We start from the raw sequence: 14,883 nt of genomic DNA on the forward strand, positions 1-14,883 counted from the left end.
GCCATTAACTTTTAAATGCATCATCATGCAAAAACTATACAATTATTGCTAGGGACAGTATAGTTGCTGGACAAAAGTTTGTTTGAATGCATTATTTTTAATCACACAAAATGAACATGTTAAATGAACAGCCCTAGTCTGAATGTAGACGTGTTGTAATGATGTGGCACATATAATATCTAACCTTTAGATCTCCACAGAATACAGCAGACAGAGTGTGATTATATACAGGATGAGCTTTATATTCATAAGCCAAATACAGCAGACGTCAAAACAGCTAGATTCAATCACACATTCATTGAGTTCAGTAAATAAAGCTATATACAACAGCCCTCCTCCCATAAAGACAGACATTCTTGATCGACCAATAATAATGAATCAGTTATATCTGGAGTCACATGTACTCTCGCGGCTCAACAGGTTTAGATCTTCAGTGCTTCATGTGCATCACTGAGAGTATTTCAGTCACGTTGTCTTGTCTTCTAGACGCTCGGTCTGGGTGCTTATTCAAACAACAGAAATATCTTAACACTCTGAAATCAATATAGAAAATGACTTAAGACATGAAGGATCTGCCAATGTGGAAAGAAAAAGAAACTCCGTTCAAAAGGAAAACAAGTTTATTGTTCTGACCTACAGATATTTTAGTTTGTTTGCATGAAATCACTTAATTTTGTTTAAGTTTTCAGAAAGAAAGACTTTATGTCTTAAGTCATTTAGTGTGTGTGTGTGAGTGTGTGTGAGTGAGTGTGTGTGTGTGTGTGTGTGTGTGTGTGTGTGTGTGAGAGTGTGTGTGTGTGTGTGAGTGAGTGTGTGTGTGTGTGTGTGTGTGTGTGTGTGTGTGTGTGTGTGAGAGTGTGTGTGTGTGTGTGTGTGTGTGTGTGAGTGAGTGTGTGTGTGTGTGTGTGGGTGTGTGTGAGTGAGTATGTGTGTGTGTGTGTGTGTGTGTGTGTGTGTGTGTGTGTGTGTGTGTCTGATCACCGCTCCAGCCAGTGCAGTGAAGGGTATCGGTCTGAGAGCGTCCGGCGCAGCTGTGAGTTCTGACTTTTATCCCTCACTTGTACGACACACTCCACCTGAGAACACAATCACCGTCAGCTCTTCAGTCGAGAGCCGCTCAAACCCTCGTGTGTCATTCTGTCTGACTGGCTCTCTATTGAGAGTTCACGAGTTGATCAAAATAAATGTACATAAAAAACACTTTAAATTAAAACTAAAATTAAATTTAAATATAATAAAAAAAATTTATAATAAAATATAATTAAAAATAATATTGAAATATTTTTTTTATAAAACGTACTAAAATATTATTAAAATGCAATATAAATATAATACAAATATGAAAATATAAATAAAAAAAAGAGAATTTTTTTTTTCAAAAAACACTTACTACATTTATTTAGTAACTTCATATCATGTGAAATCAGAGAACTGTGAAAATGTGAATATGTTGTCAAATTACTGAAATATCATCTTAAAATATCAGCTCAAAGGCGTTAGTGTGAATCAGATGACCTCTGACCTGTGTTTTGAAGAGCTCGGCTTTATCACTGTAGCGTCTGTGACAAACATCCAGCAACCTGAGAGAGAGAGAGTTTAATTAGTTAGTTAGTTAGTTAGTTAGTGAAGGGATCTGGAGAATACTGATGTATAAAAGAATAAAGCTGTAGTGTATTAACAGTTCTACTAATCGTCCTTACATTTACATTGCTGCATTTTGCAGATTGGCTTTTATCCAAAGCGACCTACATTGCATTTAAAGTAAGCATTATTATTTTTAATCAGTTTATTCTCAACAGTAGCTTGATTCCCAGGGAATGCATGCACTGATAACAGCTTGAATGCAAAGCAAGTCACTTTGGATAAGAGCATCTGCGTGATGCATGAATGTAATGAAAAGGGTTTGGTTTGTGTGACGGATGTTGTTCTGTTCCTCCAGAGCACTGTTGGTCATCTCTCACCTGACGTCCTCTCGGGCCAGCAGGTCCAGGAGTTTGGCCATGTCTCCGGGCCGGTCGGTCAGCTGCACGGTGAAGCGACTGACTCTGTCGTCCAGAACCAGAGCTCGCTCCACACACTGCAGGAGCAGCTCCAGCTCCATGTTAGCACTGCTGACCACCACAGCCACCCTGCAGCACACAACACACACTCAGATTTTCATCTCTTTTCTTTTCTATACACAGGGTTTCCATGGGTCCTTAAAAACTCTTAAATGTAGTTGTATCAAATTTAAAGCCTTAAATTGTACATATTAATTATGATTTCAGGAGATCTTGGATTTGGGGACTGAAAGACCAGAATTACGATACGGCTTAGTGTGAGTATTAAACTTCAAAAGGCGATGATTGATCATTAAATAGACGAGTACTACACATTTCAGATTTAGTGCTGCGCTGCTTTGTGTTCTGCTTTATTAAGGAAAGGGATGAGTCAAAAGATTTCTATTGCCTTTAATGTGATACAACTAAATTAAAGAGTTTTTCTCGGAGAAACCGCTGTATTTCTGCTGATCTGAGAGCGCCTCCTGCTGGCAGAGAATGAATTAGCATTTTTCAAAAAGTCTGCTGTTTCTGTTCAGACCAGTGTGAAAATCAACCCGTTTTATGTCGCAAACACATGCTAATGAATTATAGAAATCTAAACAATTATGACACTTAGATATATTTATATGTTGTTTAATTAATATAATAATTGACTTCAAATTTTGTACTTTTTTGCTTAAAACAAGGAAAAATATCTGCCAATGGGGCAAGAAAAATAACCTTGTTTTGTCTATAAATTAAGATTATTTTTCTTACCCCATTGGCAAAAGTAATTTTATTTTATTTTTTTCAGAAAACAAAATTTAATTTTGCTTCTCGAGTAAATGCATCCTGATTCAAGAATGTTTAGATTTATACTAGAAAACAAGATAAAAACAGTAAGTAAATAATATCATTTTGAATGTTTCAATTAATATTATTGATTCTTTTGACTCATCCATTTCTTAAATATGGTTTAATGGCTGAATAAAATTAATTTATTAACCCTTAACGTTAAAACTTCTCACGTGGCAAAAAAAAGTAAAAATTAACAATTAACAACTATTTTTTTAACATTTCTTTTCACAAAGTTTTAATAATATAAAAAGTATTTAAATATTTTAAAATATTTAAAAACTAACTTTCATTATTAAAAAATGTTTGAATATTAAAAAATGTCTTAATTTGTATTGATTGATTGATTGCATGTTTTTTCTTGCAGTTCAAACAGTAAAGCACGGTGCTCGTAATGAGTTCATGGGTTCTATTCCCAGAAAAACTCTCAAGCACGAACAGAAAAATGTACACCTTCAATGCAGCAAAAGTGTCTCCCAAATGCATAGATGTAAAAGATTACATTTACATAAATGTAGTGTTCATTTTAACATTTACTAATAATTATTATAGAGTTGTATCTGCTCATATTAGAAAACGAACTAACATGAACAAACTACAATTGTATTTTTACAATTAAAGATTAATAAATGCTGTAAAAATGTTGTTAGTTAGCCGATGCATAAAATTATGTTAACAAATGAGACCTTGTTGTAAATATAGTACAAATGAATGTAGTGTGTGTTACATGCATTCAGAGCCAGAGCTTGTTTTCTGAAGGAGATTCAGCTCTATAGACAGTTTACCAACACGAACATGATGAGATCTGACCAGAAAGAGTCCAGGTGGACACTGAGCCGGTCAGGAGGGTAGTAAAGTGAGTGAGGGGCTTTGAGCACCTTTTGCCTTTCAGCTCTGGCAGATGTCCAGCTAAGATTGCAGCCAAACCCAGAGCTCCTTCTGTGTCCACGGTCGAGCGCTCGTACTCCTGGAAGCGCAGCATGGCCACCAGAGCGTCCGCCTCCCTTCAGAGAGACACCAGACAGTGAACACATTAATAATTCTCCCACATTACAAAAAAGAACGAACAAATCTCGAATGCAATGTAAGTTGCTTTGAATAAACCTGTCACCCGAAATGCATGAATGTCAAGTTCGATAGGAAACCTCGGTGATACCTGACAGAGATGACTTTGTCCACGGTTTTCTTGGCCAGCTGGAAGCAGTGTGTGTCCAGAGCGTGATCCAGCAGATCTGTGTGAGCGATCAGAGCAGACACATCAGAGCGCTCTCAGGACACAGCGGTTAGTTTGAGGGGGTTACCTCTGTAGAGTTTCTCGTTGGGGTTGCAGGAGAGGTCTTTAATGGGAGCGTCTGTTTTGAGCGACTGCAGCAGAAGAGGAAACTCCTCCGGTTCTACACCCTGTTAGAGACACGGCGTGACAGGATAAATGCATGAGTTCCCTCAGCTCTGGCCAAGAGCAGCGTGAAGCCGGAGCCGTTTCCGTCAGACTGCACTCACTATGACAGAGATGCGCGGGTTCAGGTGTTTGATGGCAGCTGCGGTCCCCACCAGGAGCCCACAGTGTCCACCTGCAGGAACGATGACCGCGTCCAGCTTGGGCACCTGCTCGTAGATCTCCAGACCCACTGATCCCAGACCTGCCAGATACACAGCGCTGTCGTCCCTGCGGATGAGAGAGATGGATCCGATCTGTTCTCACTCAGACTGTTAGTGTGTCTACCGTGTTAGCATCTTAATATCCTCATGTCTTACAGTTGCATCGACTGCAGCTCTCACGCATGAAGATATTAAGAGGTTCTGAACATGTGCTCCTCAGATGTGAGGGTTGGTGTGCACTCACTCCTCCAGACACAGGTATCCGTTCTCTCGGGCCAGGTGTCTGGCGTGGTTGATGGAGTCTCGTGCCGTGCTGCCGTAGGAAATAACCATCGCACCGTAGTCTCTGTACGTGCGCAGACGAGGAGGAGAGCTGTACGCCGGCATGATGACGAACACCGGGATCCTCAGCTCCACCGCGTGAAACGCCACGGCCCTCGAGAAGCTGGAGTCAGTGGCCACGATCACACCCTTCCTCTGCTGATCCTGGAACAGTCACATTACACACTCATCACTCACTGAACAGTGTACACTACACTCATGTGCCAACACAACACAACTCCCTCTTTATTTATATACATTATATAGAACATTTAATAAATGCAAATTAAACTGAGCACTTCTGTGCACATTTGTGCTATTTAATATCTAGTTTCTTGACACATCATGTTATAATATCAGTTTTATTGTTATACATGCAATATACAGTATGATGCTATATTTAATATTGTAATAAAATGGTTTTAAGAAACCATGAATTAAATTAGAAAAATGTGCACAGTATTGCTGTTTTATTAGCATATGGTATTATATTTACATGATATCATTCAGTTTTATTTTTTATAAAATTACAGTAAATATCATGTATTAAACTTATGAAAATAAAACTTTTTTAGTTTCATTCCTGGTTTCTTCTCACATGTTGTCATATGAAATATAATATAAATTGGATTGTTATATGTTTAATTTTAAAATTTGTATATGTTTAATATTAAAATTACATATAGAAAAAAACTGCCCTGTAATTTTTTTATATATAATATTATATTTAATCTTACAATAATATGTCAGATTTTTTTTTATTACAAATTACAAAAAATCCACATATAACACATTGAAGTATGAGTTTTAGTTTAAGAAAATTGCATATAATATGATAATAAAGGCTTGCACTTTGTAATTTAATTTCTGGTTTCTTGACACATTATTATCATATCTCATCATATATTTAATATGTGCTCGTGTGTTTAGTATTGATAATAATATACTGTATGTCAAGAGGCCATCAATAACAGTGGAAACAAGTTGAAACTAAATCACAAGATATAACAGTGAGCTGTTTATCTGCAAGACCTTAGCTCTGAATCTAGTCTACAGTCAGTCTTCTTCTGCATCAGATGCTCTGTCTGTGACTGAAGTGTGTGTGTGTGTGTGTGTGTGTGTGTTGAAGTCTGACCTGTGTGAGGGAGGACAGCAGGTACAGCGCTCCTCTCTCCTTTACTGAACCTGTGTAGTGCAGGAGCTCCTTCTTCAGGAAGATCTCCATGCCGTAGTGTTTGGACAGTCTGGAGTACTGCGGGCACAACACAGAGAGTGAGAGTGAATGTGTGTGTGTGTGTGTGTGTGTGTGACAGAGTGAGAGTGAATGTGTGTGTGTGTGTGTGTGTGACAGAGTGAGAGTGAATGTGTGTGTGTGTGTGTGTGTGACAGAGTGAGAGTGAATGTGTGTGTGTGTGAGTGTGCGTGTGAGTGTGTGACAGAGTGAGAGTGAATGTGTGTGTGTGAGTGTGTGCGTGTGAGTGTGTGACAGAGAGTGAGAGTGAATGTGTGTGTGACAGAGAGTGAGAGTGAATGTGTGTGTGTGTGTGTGTCAGAGAGTGCGATTGAATGTGTGTGTGCGCGCGTGTGTGTGTGAGTGTGAGTGTGTGTGACAGAGTGAGAGTGAATGTGTGTGTGTGTGTGTGACAGAGTGAGAGTGAATGTGTGTGTGTGACAGAGAGTGAGAGTGAATGTGTGTGTGTGTGTGTGACAGAGAGTGTGAGTGAATGTGTGTGTGCGCGTGTGTGTGTGTGTGAGTGTGAGTGTGTGTGTGACAGAGTGAGAGTGAATATGTGTGTGTGCACGTGTGTGTGTGTGTGAGAGTGAATGTGAGTGTGTGTGACAGAGAGTGAGAGTGAATGTGTGTGTGTGCTCTTGTTTTTGTGTCATATCAGGACACAACTCTGTATAATGTCATGGGTATGACACAGGTATTACAAGGAGAGAGTGACTTATGAGAACATAACCCATGTCCCCATTTTTCAAAACACTTATAAATCATACAGAATGAGTTTTTTTGAGAAAGTAAAACTGCACAAAGTTTCCTGTGAGGGTTAGGGTTAGGTGTAGGGTTGGTGAAGGGAGATAGAATATACAGTTTGTACAGAATAAAAACCATTACACCTATGGGATGAACACACTTTATACAAAAACAAACGTGTGTGTGTGAGTGTGTGTGTGTGTGTGTGTGTGTGTCTCTGTGTGTGTGTGTGTCTCTGTGTGTGTGTGTGTGTGTGTGTGTGTGTGTTTGTGTGTGTGTGTATGGTACCGTGCAGGGTGTTTTCTGAATCCCAGCCTGCTGTAGTCTGAAGGCAGCGGCGCTGATGTCCTCGAAGCGCAGATGTTCAGGAGGATCTTTAGCTGTAGTCTTGTTCTCGCTGCTCTTCTTCACGGCTGGTTTAGGTGTGGACATTAACTGGACCTCCGGTGGTTCTGAAACACTGCTCTCGAACACCTTCACGTCTCCATTGAGGTACTCCTCGGCTCCGAAGTCCTTCAGGCGTTCCGGGCAGATGAGTGTGGAGCGGCGGCCCGGGCGTCCGTTCCCGATGTGGCCGTCTTTAACACACGGGCCGCTGTGGAAGGAGCAGTCGGGTTTAGAGGATCCTCTGCGCTGCTCCGCACTGTCCGAGGAAAAACAGAGAGTAACTGTTTATCTCTTTCTCTTCTGTTCTGCATTTCTTCTCTACTCTATTACACCTGCCCTAGAAATACTGTGACTCTAATGACAAGTTGTCAAGTCACTCTAAATAAATAAATGTTAATGTAAGCAGCAGGGTTTATAATAAATTAATCTCAGCCAAGTACAGATGCTTAAGTGAAGTTAATAGTATTTGAGTGTCTCTGGTCATGTGTGTCCAGCACTGAAGTCTATTAATATCCCAGTTCTGCAGGACTGACCTCTCGCCTCATTCCCACGTCACAGCCTCTCTCTGTTATAGACAAACACCTACCGGATGGGATTTGATGCACAATATTAGAATAACTAAAAATATTTAGTAATCCTCAGCAGAGGAATGATCTTCACAAGCCTCCAGAACATCTCACATCTTCTGAGGAGCCTTGATTTCTTCAGCTCTCAATCTCTGTGTTATATGTGCGGATCATTTACATCTCATCTCATTACTGGAGATATAGACTGATATTCAGATCTGTTTATATCAGTATCTGTTATAAAGATCTCACTGATTTACAGCACAAGCAGCAGAAATGCATTATAAATATCACTACATCAGTCTATATGGATCAAAAAAGATGCTCAACATTAAACACATTTTATCTAACATTGAAAAACATTATTTTATATGTCAGGATTTACATGGTTTTTGTCATGCATTATTAAAGGTTTCCAGATGTTTGAAGCTCTCTCTGTCTCACATGTTTACCGTGGCAGGAAGAGGAGGATGAAGGTGAGGAAGAGTCTGAGGAGGATGTAGACTAAAGCTTGGAGGAGCGACAGGAGAGTGGCGTTCTCTGTGAGCTGCGGGAACGGAGGGAGAGCTACGGATGAGGACGGTTCTGCTGGTTCTACAGGAGAAGGACCGGGAGCTTTAGAAGCGGGTTGAGGAGCATCAACCCTCGTTGCAGCTCCAGCTTGAGACCTGCTAGGTTTTCTAGGAGCGGGATCTTCTGAGGGTTTGTCCATGTGTGATGGGGATGAAGCCTGGTGTCTCCGTGTGAGTTCTGGTCCAGGTTTGGGCGTCTCTAGGGTTTTACGGGAAGGTGAGTGTGAATCAGTGGATGGAGGAACCACGGGATGGGAAGGAGAACACAGAGGAACTGCTACATGCCGGTGAAACTCCACAGCAGTCACATCACGTCTCTCAGGAGGACACTGGGACGACTCTCTAAGGGTTTCAGATGTACACGCTACGGTTTCCCACCTCTGCCAGAAGGGATCATATTCCTCGCTGTCATTAAAGCTTCTCCGTGTCTCATGTGTCGGCAAACCGTCGCTCACAAAGTTAGCAAAGATCTGTGCTGCGAAATTCATCCTGGACTCAAGCTGACATGAAATACGAAGCTCAGCAGGTGCTCTCTTTATCCAGCAGTATTGTGCCCTTTCTCAGGCGTCCTCCACGACATTAGCTTACTGCTCAGGGTTATTTAAGCAGGGATTAGCCGTAATCACACGCTGGAGTATCTCCGGCCCTTCCAGCCCTCCAGGACTCCACCTACTGCTCTATTCCTGTATCAGACCCAGGTTAAACCCGCCTCTCACGTGGTATAATCAGACTCTCTAAAGGGATAGATGAGGACTTAATGCTTCCCAGAGAACAATGACCTGGGACCGTCGTCCAGCAGAAAGTGTCCTCCTTAAGACCTCAAGCTCTGACCTCTTGGACAGGCCAAATCCTCCTCAGACCGGATCACAGATCACCTCTGACTTCACAGTCAACATTTATGATGCTCCAGACTCAAATGGCACAACCATGATATGATATATGCAATTAACATTCATTTAAGTATATACACACTCACCATCAGTTTTTAATGTACACATCTAAGCACATTTAAATGATATATAATCTCATTCCTTAACCAGATTTTCTATTTAAAAATTTCTAAAGAAAATGTGTTTGCCCATGCACAGGTCTCCACCACAGTGCTGTTCTGTGCAGTTGCTAGCATGCATATGTGGTTTCTAGGGTGTTGCTAGGGTGCATATGTGGTTTCCAGGGTGTTGATAGGGTGCATATGTGGTTTCTAGGGTGTTGCTAGCGTGCATATGTGGTTTCTAGGGTGTTGCTAGGGTGCATATGTGGTTTCTAGGGTGTTCTCATGGTTTATATGGTGTTCTGTGTGGTTTTTGCTAGGTTGTTCCCTGTAGTTGCTATGTGTTGTTAGGATGTTCTGGGTTGTTTCTAGGGTGTTGCTAGGATGTTTTCTGTGTGGTTGCTAGTTATTGCTGGGGTTTTATGGGTGGTTGTTAGGGTGTTGCATGGCTGCTCTGTATCATTGCTAGAGTGTTCTGTGTGGTTGCTAGCGTGGTCTATGTTAATAGGGTGGTCTATGTTACTAAGGTGTTCTGTATGGTTACTAGGGTGGGGTTGCTAGGGTATTCTGGGTGGTTTCTAGGGTTTTACTAGTGTATTTTGTGGTTTCTAGATGCTTCTGGGTGGTTTCTAGGGTGTTGCCTGTTCTGTGTGGTTGCTAGGGTGGTCTATGTTACTAGGGTGGTCTATGTTACTAGGGTGAGCTCTTTGTGGTTGCTAGTGTATTCTGGGTGGTTATTATGGTGTAGCTATGGTATCATGTGTGGTTGCTAAGGTGTTCCTTGTTGTTAGTAAATATTTTTAGGGTGTTCTTGTGGTTGCTAAGTGTTGGTAGGGATTTCTGGCTGGTTGCTGGGGTGTTTTCTTTGTGGTTGCTATATATTGCTGGTGTTTTGGGTTGTTATTAGGGTTTTACATGTCACTGTTGTTCATGTGGTTACTATGGTGTTCTGAATGTATACTTGTGTGTTCTGTGTGGTTGTTTTGGTGTTCCTTGTTGCTATTTATTGTTAGGGTGTTCTGTGTCATTTTTAAGTGTTGCTAGGGTTGCTTTTGTGGTTTCTAGGGTGTTGCTAGGGTTCATATGTGGTTTATAGGGTGTTCTGTTGGTTGATATGGTGTTCTGTGTGGTTTCTGCTAGGTTGTTCCCTGTAGTTGCTATGTATTGTTAGGGTTTTCTGGGGTGTTGCTAGGATGTTTTATGTGTGATTGCTAGATATTGCTGGGGTTTTATGGGTGGTTGTTAGGGTGTTGCATGGCTGTTCTGTATCATTGCTAGAGTGTTCTGTGTGGTTACTAGTATGGTCTATGTTACTAGGGTGAGGTCTTTGTGGTTGCTAGTGTATTCTGGGTGGTTATTATAGTGTAGCTATGGTATCATGTGTGGTTGCTAAGGTGTTCCTTGTTGTTAGTAAGTATTTTTAGGGTGTTCTTGTGGTTGCTAAGTGTTGCTAGGGATTTCTGGCTGGTTGCTGGGGTGTTTTCTTTGTGTTTGCTATATATTGCTGGTGTTTTGGGGTGTTAGATGTCACTGTTGTTCATGTGGTTACTATGGTGTTCTGAATGGATACTTGTGTGTTCTGTGTGGTTTTTTGGGTGTTCCTTGTTGCTATGTATTGTTAGGGTGTTCTGTGTTGTTGCTAAGTGTTGCTAGGGTTTTCTGTATGGTTGATAGGGTGTTGCATGGTTGTTAGGTTAACATTGTTAGGATGGTCTATGTGGTTATAATAGTGTTCTGAGTGATTGGTAGATGTTGCTGTGGTTTTCTGGGTGGTTGCTAAGGTGTTGCTAGGGTGTTCTGTGTGGTCGTTAGGTTTTTCTTTCTGTCTGGTGTTCTGTATCCTCATGTCTCTATGATATTCTGGCTTTGGTTCCTCTTTCAATGTGCATCTATGGGATTTTTAAGCTGTTCTGTGGCCCAGCAGGTGAAAATGGTGTGTCTGACCAATGGTAAAGTATCAGCACACTCTCCTCAACACATCACTGTTAGTTGCCCTGTTTGCTTTCAGACTGTTGCACGGTTAAATAACATAACTGTTTAAAGACATTTTACTTTAAAAAATAATGCATTAAACTCTACCCAGAGTGTTTTCATGCATACTGCCATTATTCATCCGCAGGACATGTTTTATGGAGCTTGTAATGAAATGTTTCCTTTTGCCTCTTTTTATCCGGCATGATGCAGACGAACAGGTGCAGACGAGATTTACAGACGAGCACTAACCCCAGACATCACACCTGACAGCTCCAATACATCACACTAAACAAACAAGGGCTGAAGAGGATCCCAAAGCAGGATCATTGTTGTCCATCTCCGTCCCCCTGATGACCATTCCAGGAATAAGAAAAGGATAGAAGTCCAGCCAAGAGAGAAGTCAATATGGAGACTGAACCAAGAAATGCTTTCCAGCAGATTCGGCCCATTGACAAATATCTGGTCTTGTAAGATGTGCTCCTTTAGTGCGCCTGACTACAAAACCGGAGTATTAATGTTGCTAGGGTGTATATGTGGTTTCTATGGTGTTGCTATGGTGTCCTGTGTGGTTGCTAAGGTGTTCCTTTTTTGTTGCTAAGTATTGTTTTGCACATTGTACATAGTGAACATCTAATATATGAACCTGAAGTACCTCCCATGATAAAATGTAACAAGTTAAAAATTAAGTAACACATTTCACGGTTCTCGGATGTTGGTTAATGGTCCAATGCAAACAAATAAAATATTTTATATTTTTTAAGTGTTTTAATTTGATTGTTTTTATTTTAAAATAAATATTATTAATAAATATTTATATAATATTTTTAAAATTATTTTATACATTATTTATTATTAGCTTCTCATGTAACTCACAAACCCGAGTTTCAGAAACCTTGACGTAATGTAACTTGCATGTGGTTAATAATAACAAATGGAATATATTTTCTTTATCTCTGTACTTTTATAAAAAAAGTTTTATCAATTAGTATTTTGATAAACGAGATAGCTCAAAAGTAATCTTAAATTAATTAAAAAGTAGTCTGATTAGCTAAAATGTTTAATATATTGGATTACGTAACTAACTACAATTTTTGTCATTATATTCTTTTTATTCTGTTCTCTCTCTCTCTCTCTCTCTCTCTCTGTGTGTGTGTGTGTGTGTGTGTGTGTCCTCATCTCTCATTAGTGCTGCAGACAGACGTCTCTGACCAGCTGACCACAGACACTCCAGTCTAATCCAGACAGACATGTTTACCATCATCCACTGCCTCAGGATCATCATGACTGTGTGTGTGTGTGTGTGTGTGTGTGTGTGTGTGTGTGTGTGTGTGTGAGAGAGACAGAGAGAGTGTGTGATTATCATTTTCTGCAGACACTCTAGGGATGATCATTTGTGAATACATCAGCAAAAATATTTCTTGTTGTTCAGTCCTAAGTGTTCATAATAAGTTTTGTGTGAGTTGGATTTATAACAGGGTGACCAGTCTGTCTTTAGTACATAATCTAATTTACTCCATGCCTCTGTGTAATACTGGATTGTGATTGGTCACCAGTGTCATTCAGTGCTCTTAAATGTATGTCTAATGAACTCTCAAAATAATCAATCAAAATAATGCACTTACACTTAATATATATATATATTTAAACCACATGTAAAGTTATATTATTATCAGAGTAGTCAATGGCTCAGGATTAAACAAGATAATAATGAAAATTCAGATAAATTATTTTAAAATAAAAAGCATCAAAATATTGAAAACAGTTACTGAGAATGTTTAGCTGCATGTCATGAGACCATTAAGTGACAAAAGAGAACGGTAAACATATTTAAGTAAATGTTTTAGAGCTTCATGGAAATGTTTCAGCTGAAATGAAAAAGTTTGTGAACCGCTGGTTTTGACTCGTGAGTCACACTCTCTGCTTGAGTTTGTGTCTTCATGTTTCTGTGTGTTTGGCTTCGCTCCTGCTGGAGAGCGTGAAGCAGACCCACCCTCTCTCTCACACACACACACACACTCTCACAGCACTCCTCCTCCAGATACAGAACACTTTTGTTCTGTGTTTTCATCGAGAGCGAGACACAGTGTGACAGCAGAGACGCTTCAGAGCTCAAGTCAAAGGTGAGTGTGAGCTTCTGCTCTTTATCTGTTGGTTTCTCATCAGTGTTTGTGACAGACGTCACGTCTCTCTCCTGCAGGTCTGTCATGGGCCACTGGTCGACGCCTGTGGCTCTTCTGATGCTCCTCATTGGTCAGATTTCCGCAGGTAAGACACTGGATTGTCTGAAGGTGAGTCGGGTTTGATAGACGACGGTCTGTAGTTTATGAGTTTGATACGCAGTTGCTTTCTTTGAAAAACATGATGGTGTTTTCAGTTGGTTCTCTGGGACTTTTCTAAATCTGAGGCTGTTTCAGTGTGTGTGTGTGTGTGTGTGTGTGTGTGTGTGTGTGTGTGTGTGTGTGTGTGTGTGTGTGTGACTAGAACATCTGGTTCTGATTTGGTGTGTGTTGAGACTGACAGAACCGCACAAACACATGAGATTTCACACATGAACCGCTGGAGTCCATCCAGAACCCGAGGTGCATCTGTATCAGCAGATCTTCAGTGTCTGTGAGCGAGGATTGATCGTGTGAGATGACGTGATCAGCAGAGGTGATTAGTGTGATGTGTGTGTGATCTCACGCTCATGGAATGAACACACACACACATCTCATTTTCTCTTTTTATTGGCTCAGGAAACTCTCCATCAAGCCCAGAAGAGTTGAACAAAACAAATGTGTGGCATTACTGCTTCATCAGCGGTTAAAGGGACAGTTCACCCCCAAACCATCATTCTGTGCTTCTTTTGTGTTCTGAAGAAGAAAGAATGTCATACGGGTTTGACAGTTTTGGGTGAAGTTTTCTTGAAGCTGGAGACAGGATCATTCTGTTTTTCTATAAATGCGAGTGTGTTCGATAAAATGACCGGCCTGGAATCAGTTTTGGGGAAAGATACTCTTAAAAGTAATGCATTGCAATAGTACATTAGTCCCTAATTTTTTTTATACTAATTGTGTTTCTTAGTTTTTATCATAAAAGTGAAATAAAAAAATATTTTAGAACATTTTAGCAGGTTGAACTTAATTTCCCATGGTCTTTTCTGTGCTGTCAGTGACTCATGAGAAGGTCAGTGAACCTTGAACAGCAGATAAACTGACGTCAGATCAGCTGCTGGAGGCCAGTGAACAATCCTGTCAGTCTCCGTGTTTATCAGACAGCATCCTGCAGCACACACAGAGAGGATCTATTAAAATGCTGCTCACGACAGGAAGTTAAATGCAAGAACATCAAAGACTGTGGAGGTGGGAATCCAGTGGGAAAACTCATAAAACATAAGCCCTGAGAGCGGAAACACTCCTGTATAAGCTGCGTGAGACACATGTGTGTGTGTGTGTGTGTGTGTGTACCTGGTATTTCATACGTAATGGGGACCAAACAGAAACCGTGCAGCTGTGTGATTGATGTCTAATGTGTTTTGCAGTGACTTCAGACCATAATTCATGTATTAACACTAGTGTGTGTGTGTGTGTGTGTGTGTGTGTATAACAGAGACGAGCAGCAGCTCAAACGCCTGTCAGGA

At 40.5% G+C, this 14,883-nt stretch overlaps 1 protein-coding gene across 2 annotated transcripts; it reads right to left on the reverse strand.

Annotated features, from left to right (window-relative positions):
* Positions 1–218: 218 nt before the first annotated feature.
* On the reverse strand, positions 219–9,222 carry LOC113112295 (L-threonine ammonia-lyase). Of its 2 annotated transcripts, XM_026277727.1 has the most exons (12): positions 8,180–9,222; positions 7,063–7,417; positions 5,932–6,048; positions 4,720–4,961; positions 4,377–4,542; positions 4,178–4,277; positions 4,033–4,108; positions 3,755–3,880; positions 1,962–2,129; positions 1,523–1,580; positions 982–1,076; positions 219–502 (listed from the first exon to the last, which is right to left on the reverse strand). In XM_026277727.1, exons 1-12 carry the CDS (start codon positions 8,785–8,787, stop codon positions 466–468), a joined length of 2,148 nt encoding a protein of 715 aa, XP_026133512.1. In that variant the 5' UTR covers positions 8,788–9,222; the 3' UTR covers positions 219–465. The 2 variants fall into 2 exon arrangements, with proteins under 2 accessions (XP_026133512.1, XP_026133513.1); XM_026277728.1 differs by lacking the exon at positions 219–502 and having other exon boundaries at positions 910–1,076; positions 8,180–9,219.
* Positions 9,223–14,883: the final 5,661 nt, after the last annotated feature.

This window comes from Carassius auratus, chromosome 13 (genome assembly GCF_003368295.1).
Source record: "Carassius auratus strain Wakin chromosome 13, ASM336829v1, whole genome shotgun sequence".
In the NCBI taxonomy this organism is placed as follows: Eukaryota; Metazoa; Chordata; class Actinopteri; order Cypriniformes; family Cyprinidae; genus Carassius; species Carassius auratus.

Excerpts from the sequence above, each read along its gene's own strand:
- LOC113112295 (XM_026277727.1), bottom strand. The coding sequence starts at position 8,787 with ATGAATTTCGCAGCACAGATCTTTGCTAACTTTGTGAGCGACGGTTTG. Across the intron at positions 4,278-4,376 it reads ACCCGCGCATCTCTGTCATA|GGTGTAGAACCGGAGGAGTT; the intron begins GTGAGTGCAGTC and ends TGTCTCTAACAG. Across the intron at positions 3,881-4,032 it reads GACAAAGTCATCTCTGTCAG|GGAGGCGGACGCTCTGGTGG; the intron begins GTATCACCGAGG and ends GTCTCTCTGAAG.